General features: G+C 48.6%; 2 protein-coding genes across 2 annotated transcripts; one reads left to right on the top strand and one right to left on the bottom strand.

Annotated features, from left to right (window-relative positions):
* The first annotated feature begins 4912 nt into the window (after positions 1 to 4912).
* LOC135809969 (uncharacterized) lies at positions 4913 to 15889 on the top strand. The gene is made up of 4 exons (XM_065323419.1): positions 4913 to 5336; positions 9141 to 10055; positions 12404 to 13411; positions 13664 to 15889. The coding sequence occupies exons 1-4, from the start codon at positions 5321 to 5323 to the stop codon at positions 14635 to 14637; spliced, it is 2913 nt and encodes a 970-aa protein (XP_065179491.1). The 5' UTR covers positions 4913 to 5320; the 3' UTR covers positions 14638 to 15889.
* A 442-nt stretch (positions 15890 to 16331) lies between these two features.
* Positions 16332 to 20413, bottom strand: LOC135809970 (uncharacterized). Its single transcript, XM_065323420.1, has 2 exons — positions 19505 to 20413; positions 16332 to 17816 (listed from the first exon to the last, which is right to left on the bottom strand). Exons 1-2 carry the CDS (start codon positions 19854 to 19856, stop codon positions 16849 to 16851), a joined length of 1320 nt encoding a protein of 439 aa, XP_065179492.1. The 5' UTR covers positions 19857 to 20413; the 3' UTR covers positions 16332 to 16848.
* Between the last annotated feature and the right edge of the window lie 3970 nt (positions 20414 to 24383).

The following is a 24383-nucleotide window of genomic DNA, read 5'->3' as shown; positions in this document are numbered from 1 at the left end:
TCCAGGGTGTGATGGCGAAGAAGGGGAAGGATCGCAGGAGGTAGTCAGGGGCTGTGCGAGGGGGTGTCCACTTCAGCTGGAAGCCATGGTGCGTCTGACGTTTTTTCCGTGTGCACATGCTAGCTACGGCAGGGGGCTTGGTTGGTGGCAGCATGGCCTTTACCTGGGGAGGCCCTGGAATGTAGTGCAGCTTGTACAAGTATGACAGGGCTGCCACCATCCGGCGAAGCTGAAGACTTTGGAGGATGGTTCCAGGTCCCAGGAAATGCAGGGCACGTTGCTGAACCTTGTCCAGCTGGGCAATGTTAGTTGCGGCTGCGCTCGACCAGGCCAGTGGGGCTTATTCAAGTAGGGGTCGAACGAATCCCTTGTAGACTGCCACTCGAGCATGGTCGTCCAGGATGAGTGCTGCCTGTTGTAGGAAACCCAGCCTTTGGGAGGCGCGCAGTGCAACACTGCGAGTGTGCGCTCTGTAGGAGAGAGTAGGGTCGAGCATGACTCCCAGCAGCTTCAGGGTATCTGACTCCTGGAGTGCTTCACTTCCAAAGGTGACTGGTGGAGTGCAGGGGGAACGTGCTTGCGATGTAGAGTCATGCGCTGTGTCTTGGCTGGCTCAAAGCAGATACGCCACTTGCGGTCCCACTCCTCAAGACTGTTGAGGGACCCTTGGAGGGAGGCAGTGGACTGTTGGAGATCGTCAGTTGGCTGTACTAAGCTGTAGAGTGTGGTGTCGTCTGCAAAGCTGCTCAACTGCGTTCCTGGAGTTAAACATTGTTCAATGTCACAGGTGTATAAAGGAAGCGGCTGGGTCCTTATAATAATGCATACCGGTATGAGAGTCTGCGGAATGTCATACATGTACTGTGGATATCACCAGAGAAAAGGGACCTGTTGGTTGGTTGGCTGGTTTTTATTATTTCAGTTCGTTGCCTCAACAGTACAAAGTACAAACATCAAGAGGAACGAACGATAAGAGAAAGTGAAACAGAGCAGACAGGAAAATGCAACTGAAAGGGAAGAACAGCGGAGAGAAACGGAGAAGGAATGTGGACTGGGCGGACTCATGAACCATTACCTAGAGCGGGGCAAGACTATTATTATTATTTGTTATTATTCTCGTGTCCGTCCCGAATGGGACTCACGACGGCAGAATTAACCGTGAGCATGTGTGTGTGAGAGTGGGAGAACGAAATGAAAAAGAAAAGAAGAGTCTTGTAATAAAGGTCAAATTTAAGAAGAGCAGTACTAGACTAAATGGCTGAGCAGATGTTACTCCACTGTTTTCTGTCGCGGGCATAGGTGCCAAGATCACGAAGGCAGCTGCCCTTAAAAATGCAGATAGGTGTGAGGCGGACGTCTCGCTGGAGACTTGTGGTGAGGCAAGAGCGGGGTGCACCTATTCGAAAGGGCTGACTGGTAGCATATGTACAGAAAGCAGTGAGAGCAACATTTGCAGGGATGTCACTTGGCTGGCGTAATATATGTCCTAATAGCTTCCACCTATCCCGCTTGGCCATTTCAGATACAGAGCACTGGCCAGTAACAGCATATAAATCTGCATTCGAGATGACATCTGGGTAGGTAATTCCAAGGGTACACCGCAGCTGTTTCCTATGAAACACATCTAGGCGCTTTTCTTGTGCACGGGACAGGCCATGGCAAGCAAGGTTGTAGGTCAAGATTGGTAGAACGAAAGTGTTGTATAAACGAATTTTGATGGGTGTAGAAAGCAGGTTGTGTTTGAACCATAACTTCAGAGTGTCTCCAAATGCTCTTGCAAGACTAGCTGGTTGACAACACATCAGGGAGCTGTACATGCATGGCCTCTGCTAGCTGTAGGTCTCCCTTGTTGACATGTTCTTTTCCTCCTACTACACGTGGCTCCAACTGCCTCCCAGTGTTAGGAAAGCTCCAGATATGCTCAAATTCTGAACCCTCGTCAGATTGCAGACGGCACTTCAGTATCATCCAGTAAACAAAATCACAGTCACCACTTCCGCTGCATAGCTCGCTGGGCATTCCATTGCTTTGTAACTTGCTAATCCCTCCCCTTTTGTGTACGTGCCTTTCATTTTCTTTTCTCTCTTCTTCTGTGGTTGGTCTCACCCTCTCCTCTGATTCAATTGGCTGTCTTGACATGCTACGAGGTGCAGAAATAAATAAATACAATGTAAATAATGTCGCCCGCTACCGAAATACGAGTTCAGCCTCAGGAAGCAGGAGTTTTGTGACGGGCTGTGTCTCCGCTACAGATGGACACCGGCCAGGATACCGATCCATTTTTCCTGTGCCCGAGAGGCGAGCGTTTCCCATTCGATATCCTGGCCTCCTGCCCTCATGAAGCGTTTCCCACAGTACGCCACAACGGCAGTCATCCGTGACACCACCTCCCAGCTCCTCCATCAATTGTTCAGCAATGTGTCGACTGAGTCTACGCTGCAGCTACGGACTGGTGAGCAGCTACAATATCAAACTGCTGACATCTAAGAACATGCACAGCTTGATGTTACTGTCGGTGGTTTGTGGGGCAGTCGATTTGAGCGAACCCTTATTGATGTCCGGGTTTTTTAACCCTTATTCTCGCTAAAATCAGTTTGCGCAGCGTACCACTGTGTATCATCGACACGAAAGAGAAACAAGAAGGCAATACGAAGAGAGAGAGAGAGAGAGAGAGAGAGTGTGTGTGTGTGTGTGTGTGTGTGTGTGTGTGTGTGTGTGTTGTTTGGGGAGCTCGAGGCAACCACACCACGGCATGGGTCAAAAAAGCGTTGGCGAGACACGATTGTCGGTGATCTGCGCTCACTGGATGTTCAGGAGTCCGAGTGGTACCGGCTCGCACAGGATCGACGAGAATGGCGCAGGTGGGTCCATCAACATCGTTTTCCTCTCCCAGCACCGAAGGACTTCCCCTGAGCATGCGGCAGAGCATTTAGAAGAAGTGGCGATTTCAAGTGGCGATTTGAAGCGTCACCTCAAGTACTGCCCAACTCAGTGGAGATGGGGCGTCAAAGCTCAAAGGTGTGTGTGTGTGTGTGTGTGTGTGTGTGTGTGTGTGTGTGTGTGTGTGTGTGTGTGTGTGTGTGTGTGTGTGTGTGTGTGTGAGAGAGAGAGAGAGAGAGAGAGAGAGAGAGAGAGAGAGAGAGAGAGAGAGAGAGAGAGAGAGAGAGAGAGAGAGAGAGAGAGAGAGAGAGAGAGAGAGAGAGAGAGAGAGAGACTCATAGAGCCTCTAAGACAGACAGAGGCAGAGAGGCAGACGGAATGACAGGACGACAGACAGACAATCATTATAATTCAGCAGAAGACAGCCGGAGATATGTTAAAAATAGATCAGTATCAATCGGTCCAGTCTTGATGCGGTTGTGTGGTCCGCCTATCCTCCATTGCAGGCAGACAGACAGTGCGGCAAAAGCTTGATATACATACAAGACAGACAGATACACAGACTGACAGACAGACAGAAGGGAGCTTATTCCTGCAATCTCGCAGGATGACTGCACTTCGAAGTACACTGTACATGATCCAAATGTTTTCGCTGCCAACTGGGATCAGGGGAATCTTGAGTTGGCCCAGTGCCCACAAATGCATCGGGCTGATTTACCATGCCTCCCAGTTTGCCTTGTACGCACCTCTTCATGGCCGAGTTGCCTGACGAGTGCATGTGCATTCATGGGCCAAGGCAATACGAATTCCAGCGCCATCAACTGACTTCCAAACATGTGATCCGTTTTAAGTTCTTGTCGTGGATCGGCCTGGGCAGCTATGGAGGGCAAACTGGTATGCAACGTGACATGAATCAGTGTTATGGCTAATTTGAGGAGCTACTGCCGCTAATAGTGGTACTGCGTTGATCTTTCGCCGCGTGTGCATGTACATGTGGCTTGTCTCTTGCGAGATTGTGATGTACTATAGCCTAATGAGCTTATAGTTATACGAACAACCCTGTTGCGCAGCGCAGTCCTACTTTACATATCAGCGTCCGCCATGACAGTAGCAGGCTTGAGTAATGTTAAGGCAGCCAAAACCGATTATCGGACGACAGCTGCACGGGCTTGTTTAAACGGCAAGTTGAGATGATTAGCTACACAACGAAGACCTCTTCTTCAGGCTTGGTTTCAGACGACTGCTTGTCGCGCCCCTATTACCCTGCTAAGACAGCTTCCCTGGCTAAGGTCATCTGGCTTGTACTCAGGAAATCCCGCTGAACAGTAGTGGCCGATTGGAGGGGTGCGGAAGGAGGCGCGAACCCAAATGAGCGGGGATGCGTTCGTGGTTGACTGGCTTTGGTCTGCAGCACCTTGCCAAGGGCATGCTGCAAAACTACTTGTGCTTTAGTAAACGGTACCTAAAAACAAACAGGGCATCATCCATCCAGCTTTATCATCCACTCATCCAATGATTAACGTTACATGTATGTGTATGGAGTGGTATTATGAAGATTTCAGCAAGCTCTTAATTGCCACACTATGCTTCGTCACCTCCAGCAACGAGACAACAATCCGCTGGCTACTTTGCATGCGTGGCGCCAGTGCAGCGCCAAAACCGTACACCATGTTCTCATGGGTGAAAGGTGAAATGTGCAATGCTGAAATTATCCAGCAGCGCCATTTCTCTGCTCATGGACAGAGGTCACCACGAGGAGCATCGTTGTGTGGATTATCCTGCACCCAACCCTAAGTTTAGCACTATTCAGGTAGACTGCAGAAATACTCCTCGCTATTTTAGGCACCCATCCCTTTTTCATATTGCCCGGGGATATGAGTGTCAGAGCGACTACCACGAAAAGCAGTTTCGTCCATACACAGTGTCCGCATGCGTTCATGAATTGAGAGATGCAATTCTGCATTAGTTTGATGCTGCAAGGGAGCAGATCATTCCTGAGCAGGCTGGCCGAGGAGGACTTTCGGCGCGCGTTACAAATGTTACCTGAGCAATTTCATAGCACAGGGTAAGATCACCTGAAAACCCCTTTCGTCTCCACAAACGGGCGTGCAAACAGTAACTTGCCAATGCTATCGGTTCGAGAAAATGATCTATCTTCGGCCACGTAACACGTACCCGCCGTCTTGAACTACACCCGCCGTCCGGGCTGTTTGGTGCTTTTTCCAGAAATCATGTCGACTTATAAAGCTTTTTGCACCAGGTCCTCCACCAAACCCCAACGTTACCAACATCCACCGACTTCGAAGGTTTTGCTCAATTGCATGGTGTTGGCCGTTGACGGCGAGAGATTTAGTGGCAGAGAGACAAGAACGTGTTCCGATATCGTGTACTGTAGCATAGCATTTTGTAAGGAGAAAGGAAGCAGCGGCTTGTGTCGGAGATGGCCAATTATCAAGGTAAGACGTTGCTTGCGACTCTTATTACAGGCGTTAAACATTGCACACAGTTGGTGCATATGGGATTTACACTGCAAGCTGGTCATTTTGAGATGGAATTGGTCCAGGTGTCGAGGACATGTACATGAAGGTCCTGGCAATCCTAAACTGACACATGGACGTGCTATACGACTGTGGTATTGTGTTATTGTGTTCATGTGATCGTAACACGCCCGGCGTGTCACAGTGCCTGTGCTTCACATACTCGAAGTATGCTGTATTCAATCTCAAGTCACCCCTCCACACAACTATTATTACTCTGTTCTTCTGGTTGAACAAAATATTTTGGTATCAAGCCAAGATCAAAATGATGAGATGTCAATAATCCAATTGTTCCTGCCCGAACATGTAGACTACAGCCTTCGCAGTCTGCACTTCATAACTTCATTACTTACATCTGCGGCATGGGATCGACTTTGACCATGCGGGGCCCAGTGGAGTCACGGAGTCATTCTGTGGACTGCACACACCTCGCAATCTCCATTTTTACAGTAACACCAGTTGCATACACAGCACCGCCCTGCGTTCTTCGACTTCTATTGCCAATAATTATTGGTACATGTACCTCTCCGGCCACGATATGTGAGAAATCTAGAAGGTAAGGTGTAGATTAGAGAATCACTGAATACAGAGGTGAGAATTCTGCAATTCTGAGTTTAAAAAAGAAGGGAACGGTTTGCTGACAGCCTTCTTGACCATAATGCAGGACAGGCCGTCTCCAGATAATGGGCTATGTCGGAGTCTTGATTGAAGTCTTCCTGCAGTGTGAATGAGCAGCGAGCGAATGTCGTGACTTCGGTAGAGTCTGGAGAGGCGATACGCAATGGGCCACACAGTGCAGTGCTGAGCTGCACTAGGACTGAAGCATCACAGAACGCTTCCATGCTCTCAGACCGACCAAGCCCTCAAGCCGTGCAACACCTTTGCAACCATGCTATCCCGTCATATCGTAACTATTAGTATTAGTAGCTCCAAACGAAATGCCACACATCTGACGAGGTGGGCCAAGGCATGCTTAAAGGCCGATACTCCCCTCTTGAAACCCACACCTTAACGCCTCCTTTCGAGCTGACTGTCTTTTGAAATTTGAGAACTATCTAATCTCGGCCAGGTCTCGTTGACCATTTTCAACTTGAATCACTCCTTTCAAAGTGTCAATCAGTTGGCAGGAAGTGCGAGCTGCAACGTTTGGAGCAGCCACTGTCTTCTACATTACCGCCGAAGTGGCAATATCTCGCCTCCTTTCACATTTGAAACATCCAACGTTGCTAACCATGTGTCCTGTTTCAGGCTGCACTGTAGACTGTAGGATAAGATCGAGTGGCCACTGGCCAAAGACTGATGGGACACCGTTTAGATTGATGGCTCAGTTCATGCTCATGACTATGCAGCATTAAGTTCGGGTGTTTCCGGATCGGCAAATTGGACATGGTCCGTAGCCTCTCAACGGGCATCATAGCCTTCACCATAATCAGTATGTGCCGATAAGAGTACACAGCATGCTCTCCTCCTTGGGAAGGCAAAAGAGTGCGCAGCATCCCGGATCCTGTTAACTTTGTCCTTCCGTATGATCAATGTCTACACTGTTAGCGTGTATGGAAGATGATGATGCTCTTACCGGAGGAATGCACGGTGTGGAGCGTGGAATGGAGGAAGGGTATGCCGGAGCATGATTTCGTTTATGAGCGGCTCTCCCCAACATCGGTGCTCAACATCGGTGCTCGCGAAATCTATGCCAGGACACACAGTGCAGTACGCCTCCCTGTCTGTCCTGTCCTGTCCACTCGACAATTCTCGTTATGACACAGCGATTTTTGTTTATTATAAATTATTATACTTTGAAGTACACTTCCTTTCAGAACTGAATATTGCGACAGAGCTTTCGGCCATATTTTCAATTTATTGCATTCCCAACTCATCACAACAACGCGCTCTTCAGCCGAACCATACAGATCTGTATGGTTCGGCTGAAGAGCGCGTTGTTGTGATGAGTTGGGATCTGTATGGGTCGGCTGAAGAGCGCGTTGTTGTGATGAGTTGGGAATGCAATAAATTACACTTCATTTGTGGACAGAATTGTTTCGTCCATTGTGGCCACATCGCGCTTCACAAAGAACCTAGCTTGATGGCACAATCTCACACAAGAGCGAGAGCGACATACTAGCACTTCATCTGCTCACTGAACCTTTTGGTTCAATTGATTTATTTAATATTTGTTTTTTGAGGGTATGTAATGGCAGGGGACGTGGAGAGGAGAAGTAAATGGACTGTTAGTGATATTAATTTTCAAAGCATTAGAATGATAAACGCTCCCGTCGGACTTCGGAAACTGTAAAACAGATATTTTTCTTTTCGAAGTTCACGCAATGCACTCTCTGCACTGAGGAGCAGGTATTGGCGGATAATGCTCGAAAAGGTGGCAGATTCTGCTCGAAAAGCAGTGAAATTGGCAGAACCATACAAACCTTATGGCGGGCAATTCCTCGAATTCTGCTCCATTTCTTTATCCACATACCAAACATGCATGAAACTTACCCGAAAAAGTACCGAATTCTGCCAATTTTTCTGCCGGCATAATCCGCAAAGGCGTACTGAAGAGACCGATGATGACTTTTCAGCACATAACAAACAGCAACCAACTCCAAGGGAGATCGTGGAGCGGGTGCACTGGTGGGACGTACCAAACTCCGCCGACCATAATTATGGTCTCGGCATCACTGCAGGATACATGTACGTGCATCTGCCATAATTATGGACATGGAAAAGGAACGAGCAGTTGTGACGTCACACAAAACTAATTCAAGTATGGGCCTGGATATACGTTTGCAGCCAGATGATGTACAGATCATCAGAGATCTGAGGATTGCCTTAGCTTTGCTATGTGCATGAAACGCAGCGTTACAACAATGACCTAGCCGGTTGTCTCTGTTACCTTCTGCCTTTGTGGAATTGCTCCATCCTTGTGGTGTTGAGCACTCTAGTCTGGGCAATCTGGGAACTCTCGCTGTTGTGATTGTATATTCTACGTAGGGCCAGAGGATTTGCATGTCACAAGTACCTTAGTAATAGTAGTTTCCTGCAGCAAGCCGGAATGATCAGCACCAGTGTCAACATCCACTACAGCATACCGGTATAATGCCATCAATGGGACCAGTAGTGAGAGTGTGGTGCAGTAAAACCTGTAACTAAAGACCACCTTGATTAGCGACCAGCCTGGTACTACAGACCACTTCGCCAGGCACGGACGGTCTAATATTCATATAATGGTTGTGCGGTGCCTCTAACTAAGGACCACCTGACACTAAAGACCGCTTTCTCTGGCCCCAGGGGTGGTCGTTAGTTACAGGTTTACTGTACATGTACTTGGTCTGTTCAACTGTATGTGCTCTTGACACGAACTATGAATGTAGACTGGTTTTCAAGCAAAATCTGCCAATGTTTCGAGCCGCCGATGGCGAGTCACGCCAAGCCCTGGTGTTTCTATCGAAATCGAAAAGTTCCTTTTCGAATCGGTGTTCGGACACAGCGCGAATCTCAGGTTGTTTAACACCGGCATGCCGTAAATCTACCCTCTCATCGGACCTAATTGATCTGGTAACTCAAACAGCACAACCATCCACTTGAGCATAGTCAGTACAAGCGATCCACGTGAGCATAGTTTAACATTATCCAGAAGACTGCATGTTCTTCTTTGTCTGGTGGTGTGGCCACTCGCTGTTCCGCTATCTCTCTCTCTTTCTCTCTGTGTCACGTGTTCTATCCCAGATTTGAGCAATGGAGGCTCCAACTCAAAGTGGAGCTTGGACTGGGCTGCAACTGGTGGTGCAAACAGCATGCAGCATTCGGCCTGTAGCTCCTCTCAGTCCCAGCCCTCGCAACCTTGCCGTGATCATGGTGATATCGGACAGACTCTCAGAAGCCGAGCTGTCACTCAGGGTCAAGAGTCCAAAAGGTCACCTCTCGGTGCATCGTGGCACTGCAATGACGTCCAGACCAGCAGTTGCCACTCCAATCCCCCTGATCACAGTGTTGATGCTCAACAACACCAACAACATTTCTTTCCAATCGAGCCACACACCACGAAGGCCTTCTTGGCGGATCGCCTTCATGGAGGCACCAGGAAGCGAAGCACGACTGTTCAGCACCTGGACAGGTCTATCTCTGCTGGTTGGGCAACACACCATTCACCAACACACAGCACAGGATCTAACAGTACAGCATGGCACCAGCACCCGCTCAGCTACCAGCAGCGAAATGGAACAACTTCTTGCGACCAGGAGCTTTTGTTTTCGAGCAGCTCCCTGGACGCACAAGATCGAGATGCGCAGAACGTGACGACGGCAGCCTGCGCAGATGTTTTGCAGACTGCTAATCCCGATGGATCCCTCCTAGACGGATATGCGATGCTGGCACTGCTGCAAACCTCTGGTGAACACCAGGCTTTGCTGGCCAATCGCTGCAGCAGAGGCAGTGCTAGTAACTCGCTGTGCGCAGGCGAGCAAGTATCCGCTAGCGAGACCAGCTGCGAGGGATCTGCTGGCACTGCGGTAGCAGAGACGGCTCTATCCTACCCGACTTCAACAAAAGTGTTCTCTGGAAAGGGAAGGACATCACTCACTCCTCTCAAGAACACTGAAAAGGAAGAAGGAACTGGCGATGCGATCGACAGCTACATAAACGGTAAGTCCGCTCTTGTCTTTATCCAACTGCCCTCAACATTCTGTATTTGTTCTGTGGAAATCACCATTCCCGTTTTGATTCGGAACCACCGCACCGCCGTCTGCCGAAAAGAACTTGGACTTCGACTTTACCGCTCACGGACACGATCGGTCAAATCGAAATAATTCGTTGGTGAAGGATCAAGAGACATCGGCGGGCCGGAATTAGAAACAGCTCCTACCACCGGGATGGCTTGATACTGAGAGGAACTTCAACTGTCACTGCTTCCTTCTGCTTCCTAGCCTACCCTAGGGACGTTCGTGCAAATGTCGCGAGGGAAGTTCTGGACTTGTCAGTGAAATTCTCCGGAAGATGCATCTACCGTCCTGAAGAAGTGCTCGTTACCGGACAACTTGACAATCGAGACAATAGTGTTATTATCCCAGGCAGGGTTCGAGTCAGAGAAAGAGTCGTCAATGTCGGCAGGGGACGCTAATTCAAGTGCCGAACTAACTTTGTAGTAACCGTAGCGGAGTCACCTGCCAGCAGCTAGCGTGTTGAAAACGATGGAAGTGTTCAGTCGATAACCATTGCGCTGTATAGTACCCGAGCGAACACAATCATAATCATGGCGCGGTGGCCTTAGACAAAAGTGCCAGCCTGACACTAGGGTCCGGAGCGCAAAAGCAAGAATAGCTGCACGTTTAGAAAGTCAGGTTTCCCGTCATTTCTCTTCGTTCAATGCCCATAATGTTGTATGGTAAAATGTGCTTGTTAGAAGTCATGAGACCATATGACCTGATAGATGTGATGAGCCCAAGCGACGAGACTGTATATTTGCAGACACTAGTAGCACACGCTCCTTCATCATATGAATGGACGGATGGAGTGAGGATTGCGCAAACTGAATAATGACCAATATTACTGTACTAATAATAATACCCCTCTCCATAGCTAAAAGTTGTGGAACTCCACCCTCATACGTTGTTTATCCAGGCGGTCCGGGACCAGGCACTACCCGTAACTCCGAATCACATACGTGTTGATGGGGAAAAGCCAGAGATATGGCATGTGATGTCACTATTTCCACTAAAAATAACAAAAGAGCAGTAATATCTCCACTAAACTCGCCCAAAGGGTGCTTGGTAGACCGACATGCCCGTTGCTTCGGTGCCCAAATAACTGAGTTATGAGTTATATAGAAGTACGCAGAAGATAAGTAGAGGTGAAATCACAAGTCAGGAATTCACTACTTGTGTACACGTTTCATCCGTATACGGACTGGAAACATCTGCCTATGACTAATCGACTTTAGTCTGTTTGACACCTCTTTCCATCCCATATATGGATAGCTATGCTCAAGCGATCTGTGCACATGGATAATGACGAATTAACTCATTTCTGTCAGCGTACAACCTTGACAGAATTTACGGAAGTCAAATGCCCGCAACGCATCACCAATAACAACTTATACACAGAAACAAAACAATCTCCAGTTAGTGCCACATGCCGGCGACGCAGGCTGCTGTGGTTTGGCCATGTGGTGCGAGAGGGTCCAGAATCCGCCTCGTTCCAAGCACTGGAGCTATCAATCAACAAAAACGACATAAAAAACCCGTGGTCGTCCGCCATTGCGGTGGATAGATACGATTCGGCACGACCTGAAGGCAGCGGATCTCTCCGTGGAGAGTGCTCTCCAAGCTGCAGGAGATAGACTAACTTGGCTTGACACTGTTGACAGATGCGTCGACTCTGCTCCTGTCTAACAGGTTCAGGGAAGATGCGAGCTGTGTTTATTATTAAATGCTTAAAAAATTTGTTCAGACAGGTTTTGAGGCTTCCAGCAGTTTCATCGAAGTAGAAGATAGCTGAGATAGAAACACTCAACAATGTTTCGGCGCATTGATGACATCAGCTGCAAGAGGTTTCTTGATGCGACCCTGGTAGCATCATCTCAATACAGCCAGGACCTCTTTTACCTAGTTTTCCTTCCCAACAAGCGGAGAAATCATTGGAGCACATGCCCAACAAATGCACAGACTGAAAACCACTCAATCTGCGCCACAGCTATTGTGGCCTTCTCACTAGGTCTCATCAGTAGAGCTCAGAGAGGCTGGCTGAACCAATTGCAGTGAAGTCTAGTCATCAACAAAGCATTGCTGAACGTGTTATATCCACGACTCAAAGTATACCTTTCCTTGGTGATGATCATGCACTGCAAAGAGCTTACCACCACATGTATTGTACATGTAGGTCATTAGTTGGGGAGAGTTGGACACAATTTACCCTAGTTATTCTACTGTGCTCTGTTCTAACCATCAACTGGATATGTCTCCCTATGGTTGTGTACTCCACACTTCATCATGCAGATATTCCAATTGCTGAGTTTGGGAACAGCCAACTGGACGTCTGTCGAAGCACAGCAGGTACTTCAGCACTGAAGACCGCCTATTGTAGCACTGTTGCCTCGTCTAGTGTAAGCTTAGAACAAAACCCCGCGGCCATCAGCAACACCAGTCTGCTAGGAAAGATGTCAACAAACCCTCAGCAGTACCAGTCGCTGTGCGTTTGGAATCCAAACGCGGCTTGCATGGCTCCCAGCCAGGCCTGGCAGCCGGCCGATTCCAATGCTGGCGCTACAGCTGCTGCCGCTGCTGCTGCTGCCGGCTCCAATATCCATTTGGTGCAGCTGAACGGCCCCTTTGCCAGTGTACCTGCTCAGTTTCTGAGCAACTCCGGGCCATCGCAGTGCATTCCCGCAGTGGCCAGCACTGAGCGCCCGTCTCAGATCCCAACGTCTGGCGCGCCAGCCGCGTCACAGCACATCACAGCAGGGCAGCTACACACCCCGGGAAGCTCTGAGTCCGAGGTAGGCACAACAAGCAGCAAGCAGCCCGCCAATCTGCCCAGCGGCCATGTTATACACCAACCATTCATTTCCTCATCACCAACACCCAGAATCCCAGCCGGCAGCAGTAGCAACAACAATCCACCGATGGCCAAGATATCACCCAGCGATGCAGCGTCTCCCAGTGATCGCTGTACCAGTATAGAGACAGCATACCAGAGTCTGTCTGCCCAGCACGCCCACAGTGGCCACGGCCTGGCAAGCAGCCAACCAGTGTCCTCCCCGTGGATGCCGGAAAAGTCACGATATCAGGCACTTGCGCAGCAGCCGCAAACACAGCCACAGCACCAGCAGCAAACCCAGCATCAGCAGCAGCTACCAGCAGCAACACTTCCATACCATCAGCCTGCACTAGGTAGCATGGCGACCATGGCAACCATGGCGGGCATGGCGGCTATCATGCCTGTTGGGCGCACTGAGGATCCCCATATGTCCTACCATTCACTGCAAGCATCTTCTAGATCTAATGGTAAGCCTAACACAACACACTGAAATCTCCATGAAGTCTTCAGACTTTCAAGTTTCCATGCAATATCCCGGCATTAGTCAGGTCATATCCCACATCATTACTACTTGTAATTGCCTGTTATATGTATTTATATGTGCGTGAGTTTAGATAAAGGGAGAGCGCAGTTATGGTGTAGTGTTTGATGGTTGATGTGCGTGAGTTTGCTTTACAACATGTTTGTATGTATGCCATCATCTGCTGTGTTACCCACAGGACCTACCAGCAGTCCTGGGGTAAGGCCTACGCTCTACCGCCCGCCACCAACCATAACAAGTCCACTAGGCTACGAGAGTGGCCGCCCGGAGCACTCGCCCGCGCTGGGTGGCATGCTGACGGCCGGACCGGACTACACTGCCACCGGACAGCAGCATATCTATGGCATGCCAGCACCGACCGGGGGATTTCCTGCACGACCTATGACCATGCAGCCAAGTCCAACTAACTTTCACAGCCCGGTTATGCCTCATCAGCCAATGAATCTGCCGCTAACCGGGCGCTACTCTCCACCAATGACGGCGAACGCACAAGTATCACAGGCATTCGTCTGCAGCAACGATGCACCTAGTGATCAGCACATCTTCCTGGGCCAGTTGCCGGGCTCGCCACTGCGCAGCAGGTACCTGTGGTTGTTTCTGCTGCGACTACTGGAGGACAGCCGATATGCCCCTGTCATTACCTGGACGCGTCGTCGTGACCTTGAGTTTCAACTGCGGCAGCCTGAGGAGGTGGCAGCACTGTGGGGCAGGGTCAAGCGCCGCTCAAACATGACCTACGACAAGATGTCCAGAGCAATGCGCTACTACTACCGACAGAACGTGCTGAGGAAGGTCAGGAACAAGCGCTACGTGTACCGCTTCCTGCGTATTCCCAGTCTTGAGCAGCAATCCTCTGCCCTGCCAGCAACCACTCCACTCTCAGGTGTTCCCCTGGGTGGCGGTGAGCACTCGCCAACCATGCTGCCAACTGGTGTACCGCCACCTACTGAGACTGGTACTCAAACGGACCCTGACTCCAATGACGAAGACAATGACGACGATGATGCTAGTTCTCATATCCCACTGGAACCAGCTGCAGTTCCCTCACCACCCTGTCTTGGTCCGGGCACAGCCTTGGATATGGTCAACATCATTGGCGAGCCACCGAAAACGGATCCATTGCCAAAGACTGAAAGTCCTGTGTCGCATTAGGCTTATCGCAATCAACGGCAGGCTCTATCGTTGATATGGATAGTGTCTCATCATATACCGGAATGTAGTGTCAGGGCAGTTCTTTATCCTAAGTATGAGCAGGTATTTGGATTTTGCTTTCATGCACATGCACACAAGCACACATGCACCCAAACAAAAACACACACACACACACACATGTGCGAATGCACATATGCAAGCGCGCGCGCGTGCACACACACACACACACACACGCACACTACTACTACTACTACTATGTACAGCTACCCTATCGGGCCACGCCGCTCCCAGAAGCGGGAGACAACGACAAGAAGAGAGAAGAAAAGGGAGAGAAATCGCAAAGTCAACAATATTTGGCATGGCGTTGCAAGTCCTGTGGCCTTGAGAACCGTCTTTCGCAATGCTCGCATTCATGACGGCAGTTGTTCCTGGCTGCACGTGACATCCGTTTCGCACGGTCACACACACACACACATACACACACACACACACACATACAAACCATTGTTTCGTTCATAATGGTATTTATCTCACCGTAATTGTTAGATTCATCCTAATGCCAAAAGTACTACTTCTAAAAAACGGTACTGGATATTGCACAATACAATTTCTCGGAGTCTCTAGTATTCTCCCAATTTTCACGATATCAGAGCCTCAGATTATTATGTTACTTTGGATGATACTGCCATTCTAAACCATTACTGATGTGCTTCTCAGTCAGTGCTATTCATAATACTGTTCTGAGGAGAATTTAGTTCATGATCAGATTTCAAGTTATAGAGTGTCTTTCCTAAACAAGACGGTAAATGAGTATTCTTGTCAAATTGAATTTGAAAGTGCTAAATGATGGTTATTGCAATATTGGACTTGTATTATCTGTATTCTCTGCCGTCGTTTGATTTGCCCTATTCAGTATCCACCATAATTATGTCTACCACATGTTCACCGGCTTTATGTGATCATGGTGCTGGCGACGCCTGCAAAACATCCACTGCACAACTGGTGCATAAAGTGATTTTACAGGTTTTTTTTGCGGAATTCTTATAATTCTTAAGTATTACAAGTGTTTTTTGTAGTACTGATATCCACCACTGAGTAACATGATGACCACATTGTATTTCTCGAGCTCAGACCACATTGTATTTCTCAAGCTCAGTTTTAGCATGTACCCGGTACCAGTTCTGGGAAAATATGTTGTGACTTCAGTACAAGCTGGCCAAAGAATCAGGAAGGTAATGAATTCTCCTCTAAATGGTGTACTAAGTTCTGTGCTGCTCTAGCCGTGTGGAATTTGCTATCGGCACGATACAGCAGAAGCCAAGTGGAATTCCTGTCCCTGCCCATTTAAAGCTATACTCGGAGATGTGTTGATACTGGGCTACTTTCAGTGAAAGTGACTGCGGAAATTCACCATACTGGAACTTCGATCTGATACAAGTACAGTGGCCCGTGTTCAAACAGGAATCTTAAGTTCTAAGAGGAACGGACACTGAAGCTCGAAATTGGGGACACCTCTTGACAGTCCCCTTGACGTACTACAATCACTGAGCTCCAGAGTGCGTGTGTGTGTGTGTGTGTGTGTGTGTGTGTGTGTGTGTGTGTGTGTGTGTGTGTACCTCTGAAATAAGGGCATTTCCAGTTAGCCCTTTGGAGCCCACATGCTTCAGGTTGATCAGTATTCAAAAACTATGCGATCAGGTGAACGATCATGATGTTATTATTGCCGTAGTTATGAATTCATAGAGCAAAGTCGCAGGGTGAGGAGACAGGTAAGGCAAGCAAATGGCTACCGTCCTTGTAACTTGTACTTCAATAACAATCATAGAAGAGAGCTAATGGGGGGGGGGGGGGGCAGAAGGTGAAAATTGAGTATAGTATTGGGGAAAAATTCATGGTTTACGTGAGACTCGTTTTAGTATTGGAAGGAGTGCAAAAGATCTCAAGCAATTATCTCAAGTTTCAAGTGTTAAGATTTTAACCAAACTAGCAGGTGAAATGGCCTTGTTGCTTAGCTGTGGTGGTCAGAGTCTTATAAATATGGCAGAGGAATTGCATGCATGTGCTGGACTATGACTTAGGTCAGGTCACCAGTGAGTGATAGCTCATAGATACCATGGCATTAGTGGCCGCGAGATGTTTTGGGTATGATTCCTTTCCTGGTGTGAAAGTCAATACCCAAGTTCAAATCCGTGACACACTGGTCGAATTAGCTCAGGAGCATCCGCATTCCGTCACAACAGGGTTTATCAGGTTGACCACATTGGTGATATTGAGGTCATCGCGCACCAGGATGAAGAATTCGTTGCTCTGGAACTTTGCAGGGATGCAGCAGCTGTGGCTGAGACGCTGGTCTGATACGCCATCGCGGACTAGATCCATGAAGGAAGCATGCTGCGTTGCTGGCATACCGAAGTCACATTCCCCTATACAATCATAGATGTCCAAGTTCTTTGGACGGAGCACCTCCACGTCGTCAATGTAGTCAGGAAGGTGAATAAGAAGTGATTGCCGTCGGCAGAGCTCTTCTTCTGGGATAGCCATGGCACCCTCTTCAATCTCCACATGGAGGGGAATGTCTGACGGGGTCGGGACGACTTCTTCTCTGCGACGCCGACCATGGGTGGATGGTGCACCGCGTGATTGCAGGCGAGATCGGCGCAGTGGCCGGGAGGAGTGATTGCGAATGAACTGAGCGATGGAGAGAGGTGCAGCCTTGCGCACACCGGTCACGGAGAATGGACTGCGGCTGATCATGTTGCCGATTGTTTGCGTACGACGCTCATGATGCTGGTGCTGACCAATTGGCTTCAGAGCGACGCTGAGGACCTGACTTGGCCGATCACTATTGACCGTACTGTTCTCTGCTATGCACACCTTCACAACAGGTTCTGAAGCTGTCTTGGACGAGGCCCTGGCTCTAGCGCGGATTTCCTGACTAACTTCCACAACAATCCACTGTGATGACGGAATGGCAGACCAGACTTTGCCGAGGCTAGCTACGGTTGTCTTGAAGTCTCCTGCCACTATCTGCAGTGACGCTACGTGATCCAGGACGTCATGCCGTGATCCCTCCGCCATCAGACTGGTGAAGTGGTCCGGCGTGAACCACATCTCGGCAAAGCACGTCGTTGCTTCATCATTCTCCGGCAGTAGCCAACTGAATGATGTACACAGGGATCCTGCAGGTGACAATAAAATGGCGAGGGACATACATTATAGTCAGGAGGATGAGCAGTGGCTTTCGGCCTGTTCATCATTGAGAGGAACCTACACGAGTTTAATGCAATGCAGATCTGCATGGAAAAGGGAGAAGTCTACCAGGAGGACCACAAAGGTATTCGATAATTGAAGACATTCCAGGATGTTCGTGTTACAACATGACCGTGACAAGCAGGGCACGTGATCAGCAGTGACGGAGAATGTTTGGACAGGGACTTGACATGTCCAGCTGGGTGTGATCTCAGCATCTTCAAAGAGGGTTATTTGGCGGTGGGTGAAGTGCCTTCTGCCATGCTCGTCTGTCAGGAGTGCATGAGTGAAATTGCACTGTGGCTGCACTGTCTCCTATCTCACGTGATTTAGTAAAGTGCCCTAGATATCATTTTTGTAGGTGGCTGCGAAAACCTTAAGCACGTACAGATAACATCTAAAGGCACTTGCCTAATGTGCTTGTGCATGTACGCATACATATTTGCACGTTCCTGTACACAAAGTGATACTGTCAATCCTCTCCTACTGCTATTGCATTCCCTCTGACAATCTACAACCCCGCTGACATCTCATTCTCACCACATAACAGCATGTGTATACCTGCCGCACGAGCAGGATATGCTCCAGGAAGTCAAGGGGAGGGGCGGGGGCATTCAACACAGCCTAATGATGTACTCTTCATTTCGCAATAACACTAGTCACAACATGAGCGTGTCTAGTAGAGCTGGCATGTCTAGTAGACTCTTATCATACCTAGTAGTACCTAGCAGGAGGTCCTGTAGATTTTTGAAGTACAGTGCTGGCAACTGAAATCCGACCCCCCTAGCGGTGCGCTAGCCGCGTTAGCGATTCGTACGAGACGCTAGGGGGTCGGATTTCAGTTGCCAGCACTGTATATGTGCCCACACACAGTCCTGTTCTTCCCTTGCACTATGCATCAGATCACAGGGTGGGTGGCATGTGCAGTTTGGTCACGATGTGTATGTGCGCCACTCTGTGTGTGTGTGTGTGTGTGTGTGTGTGTGTGTGTGTGTGTGTGTGTGTGTGTGTGTGTGTGTGTGTGTGTGTGTGCATGTGCACGTGTCAAACGTGAATGCTGTTCAGGACGAAATGGGTGGTCTGCGGATCAAAAAGCCATTGCATATCCGCTTTTGTCCGATATGTTTGAACACGTTTTCATGCCCTTCATCAAGATTGTGCTAAGCATCCATATTACACATTACATAGTACAAACATATTATGCATGATATACGTTACATGGATGTCTGTAACATATTATGATACTGAGACCTGGTTGGCACATGTACCCACTACACAGGAGAGAGCCAACGCATTCCATTGACGCATCACGCATACCATTGCTGTTACATGTACTATTTCATAATCATAATACTTGTCTACTTTTCATAGGACATGTATTACATAAATATTTTTTAACTAGTTACTTCATGACTTGGTCGGCCACAAAGATGTACCGGTACATGTATCTGCAATTACCCATTACGTTTACCGGCATAACGACCCGGCATAACGACCCTGCATAACCGTACCTGTATCAATACACCCAGGTACTAGTACCAGTAGCTCCTCCTAAAAACGCAAAGCTTTGTTGAACGCAGAAATGCCTAACATTGTCAAAAGACCGTATTTTCCTTACCTTCTTCGTAGAAAACGGATAGTGGTCGACTTCGGTAGGAGGATGACAGGCATCGGCTGGAGATTGTTGGCCCGTTGCGACGCCGCGAAGCCAGATGACGATAGAGGAACTCCATGTGTATCTGCTCCGCCGATTTCGGTTCTCGTTGGTTGGCGTGGTTCTCGCGCGCACCATTGTCCTCGACGGCGAAGTTGAACTTTGCCCTGCTCTTCTCGACTGTCGTACCGGTAGATTCGGCTGGCTGGTTGCTGCGCTGTGCGAACTGCAAGAGTCCTTCGAGAGTGCGGGAAGTGCCGTGGCCGAACAGAGCGAAGAGAAGCACCGCGATGGGCAGAAGACGAAGAGTGGACATGATGAGGGACGACCACTGAGACGAAATACGCAAAGGTGTGAAAAGGTGTGAGGTCCTCTTGTGTTCGCTCTCTCTCTCGCTGTCTTTTTGTCTGAGAACAGTGGTGCGTGCAATGTAGCGTACCACGTACAAGACTAAAACTTATCTTCTCCTTCTCAACTGATGGAGAACGTCAGACAGTTTCTAGTGCACCAAAGTGTTCCGCGTCAACCAAGTAGACTAGCTTGATTGGAAGATTGGAAGATTGAAAGTCGCTGGCGAGACCAGGAACACTGATGATTTCCTCAGTTCTCCACAGCTATTTATGTGCTTGATCGTCACACTCGAAAAGTAGGTTTGCGCAAAGCGGATATCGTTTCGCTCCGGACCGGTACGGTGGGGCAACGCAGAAACGAAAAGACGAGTAAATCCCGTTCCGCGGATAGCAGTTGATGAGCTGAAACCATGTTTCTTGTGGCGCGATACCCTAACAGCTATGCGCAGTAGCTGGGATAAGGGTGCAGGAGCTGAACCCAAGCCCTGCAGGACGGCAGGGGAGCGCGATTACTGGTGTCTGGAGCGAGTGAAGAAGTGTGAAGGCGGAGCTGCATAATCCAGGCCGGAGTGTCAACTGACTCTGTGGCGCGATGTGGTGATGGCATTTCGACTAGCCACAGACAGTAGGGCACATGCAGTTGGCAGGTATAATGCGTGTAGGTATTCACTCCAGATGGAATGATGAAAAACGCAGAACTACTACTACACATGTAGAAACTGACGTGTTACGTATAACGTATACACCTACACTAGAATGCCTGCCTGGCCTAGATGCTGGTCAGGTGCAGGTCTTATCACTCCAATGACTTGTTGTTCGATGTCGTGTCGCTATAGATTCCCCGTCCCTGTATGCTCCAGGGCTTTTCCCTCTCGGCATTATTCTACAGGAACGAGCTCGCTCATCAATCCCTCAGCAGACACGGATTTGCGACAGTGCACTCAAATGCTGAGCTATTGAGTATTGTATTGAGCATTGTGTCGGGGGCAAAGGACTTGTGAGCCATACTTTGCTCTTTCCAGTCCGCGCCTAAAGCCAAGCGCACGCGAACCCGTGGGACGGTGGAATGGCTTGCGGACAGGCAGCATGGTGGCGGACCTGTGTCCCTACAGGTTGGACCGACGATGTACACACACTACCTCACAGCCATTCACATTGAATGGTCCGGGACTCGGCGGCATTTGGACTATGAAACAACACATCGTATTGTCCGTACATGTATTCCATGGCTGTCGTCTGCCGCAACATCCGCCATGCATCGCCATACTAGTAGGATACTGCTAGTACAGTGCTGGCACCTGAAATCCGACCCCTGAGCGGTGCGCCCACATCGCAAAGACCCAACACGGGATGGTAAAACTGCGAAACAGAGACCGCTAGAACGTGAACGCACCGCTCAGGGGTCGGATTTCATTTGCCAGCACTGTAGTAGTAAATCTACTCCAGCGCTGAAATATCGAAGTAACAGTTAGTTATTCGAGCAGTGAATTCTCACTTAGAGAAGTAGTTCATCGACCCAGTGGCACTGCCCCCTCGCAGTGTTTTCCTTCTCCTCGTGCCAGTCCATTGTTTCCATGTTGATGATGTTGGCGCGTGAACTCACCACTACACTGGGCTAGTGTGAGGCAACACAAAAGAACTCTGCTAAGTACAGGCAGCAGTTTATAGCCACTACTTAGTCATCGCTCGCCCGGAGTGAAATAGCTGCTCGCACCCTCAAGCCATCTCTCATCACTACTGCACTTCCTCTACTTTCTCCAGTCGAAAACATTCGACAGACTCATCGAGTCTTGTAAACATGTGACACTGCATCGGTCCGAGAATCTCTTACCGACTTCGACTGTATTGGACCCAGCTGGTGTGCCAGTCCTGCGCCCGAAGTTCGAAGTGATTATCGAGACAAGGAAAGTCATTTTTAATGCCATCACCTCTCTTGTTTTGGAGTTGTGACTTTTTCTTCAAAGATTTAATCAAATTAGGTGATAGTGTGAGTGATTGTGTGACAAAAGGATGTCGTGGCATGCTTCTAGTCAATACTACCGGTACTACCGCCTGCAGGTTTGCATTGTTGTTCTACGTACATGATTGTACTTCTGGAGTAGAGCCGTTGACAATGGGCACTCTGAGAATTGGCGTGATGTGTGATGCATGGTGTTGAGCTCTTCCAGCCCAAGATAAAGAGGCATTCCATTGTCACGGCGTCTGAATTGCTTTTCATCACCCTACCCGCATCAGAGTTGTCTCAGGTGTGAGTCGTGTGCAGGCACAGAAATGTCCAGGGATTTGTGTTGCTTTCAGTGTTGCTTGTGACCTATGACTATGTTGATAAAGCCATGAAAAGAATAGCAGACACTTCGTCATCCCATTCCATAAACCATCCTCTAGGTGCTGTACACGTGACTGCATTCATCAACCTTTAAAGTGTACTGTACTGTGGTGTTCAGTGAAGGCGTGCATTTGTGAAGCCGTTTCAGAATTAGTTCTTTAACCGCCATTCAGCTTCGCTGTTTTATCTTCTTTTTTGTCACTGGTCACAGTGGTGATTGTGTACATGTACATGTACTATCATTAGGACCTAGCCGAGCACACCGACACTAAACAGAAAGTCACAGAAAAATCGACGTGACCTACAAATACAATACTACAGTATCTATTTGGGTAACAATGAGAAAAAGCAAATCAAAGACAACTGTACAACTAACACGGAAAATGAGCACCATGCAAAATATCTATTCAATTATTATGCGTTTCCGCCACTGCTAGTGTGGCGTACTGATCATTCGAACCCACACTGGGGTGGCCATGCCGATTGCGCGAGCCACGCAAACACAAAATGCAAGATCTCAGCAATGCAAACGAAATTCGGCAGCGGATGAATGACATGACCAGTGAGTATGGCTCATTATGCTTCTCAGATTGCAAACTCGCAATACGTTTATATAAAGAAGAGGCGGCACGGCTGAAACCTCCGCATGCGGAGAGTACTGCCGGTACAAACGAACAACTCGCCACATTCCGTACACGCTCCTTGTATTTCCGCTTCTTCTCCTTTTCGTGCTTCGACGTGACCTCGATTATTCATACCGGCTATATACCGACATTGGTTCTCGAATTAGACCCAGGGTTACCACGTTGGAGTACACTGTAGTTGAACAAGAGAAGAATACCGTGATCACCTTTCAAGCTTGTTGGGAGCGCAAGAAAAAGAGTCGACATCTGTCTCCGATTTCCAGAGTGTAACCATATCGTGTCTCCGCGTTGACATCCTCCTCAAGCTAACTACGTGTACATGTAGCCTGTTGTAGGTCTACATGAAATCATCAGTCCTACTGTTGTTCTCCTGTAGTTCGAATAATTATTTCAATCACTCCCTCAAAATCTTCACTAAAACGTACGAATAATTTCAATCCTCAGTTCCATTATAAAATCGTTCACACCACGCTACGTGACATGTAATCGCCTCAACACCAACGCCTCTCAACTTTCAGAAAATCGAGTCCAGCAGACAGTGGACTGAATCTACGCCCCTGCAACTCGTTACCTACAATCGAGCAGCTGGTGTCGAACCGATGTTATTGACCACTTTACTCACCCTTCAGCCTTCACAGGCTCCTAGCCACATCACTGGAAATGTCAGTTGTTTGTAAAGTGACACAAGGATATTCTTTGTTCCTGATACGAGCGGCTCAACAGCGGTTGTATTTTCTACTGTCTGCGAGGAAGATTTCACAGATAAAATACGAAGTTTTGACGCCATGTTGTTGTTCCGACCTAGGGGTGAGGGTTATCCACTCGTAAATTTTCGATCACGCCCCTCGGGCTCAGCGAGGGAGTTATTTCCTTGCCCACGAGTTCAAAGTTGGCAAAGGATTCTGCAGGTCGGATCTTGTTCCAAATGACTTCACAGCGACACTTAATAAGTCACTATGCCCACTCGTTTTTATTACCCACTCCGCTACGATATAAACATCCAGTGAATAGGCAAACAAAACCTGCTACATGATCCACATGTACATGAAGATTTTCCCGATCTCACGATTTCCAATCAAGCAGGTTGAGTTTCCCAATGTCAGAGGAGTAGTCAAATAGAGTTAGATTTGGACTATGCCGCTGTGTTTCGTCAGCACACAACAAAAAACACAAAATAATGCAAATGCTTGTACGTGACTTGGTAATTGGCACACTGCCTGGCGAGGCGGTTCATCTACAAGCTACATTGTAACTACATAATAAAACACACACATACACACACATACATGTACACACACACACACACACATACACACACACATACACACACACACACACACATACACACACATACACACACACACATACACACACACACACACACACACACACACACACATACACACACACACGCACACACACACACACACACACACACACACACACACACACACACATACACACACACACACACACACACACATACACACACACACACACACACACACACACACACACACACA

This window comes from Sycon ciliatum, chromosome 2 (genome assembly GCF_964019385.1).
Source record: "Sycon ciliatum chromosome 2, ocSycCili1.1, whole genome shotgun sequence".
Taxonomy (NCBI): domain Eukaryota; kingdom Metazoa; phylum Porifera; class Calcarea; order Leucosolenida; family Sycettidae; genus Sycon; species Sycon ciliatum.
This window is presented reverse-complemented; position numbering and strand designations above follow the sequence as displayed.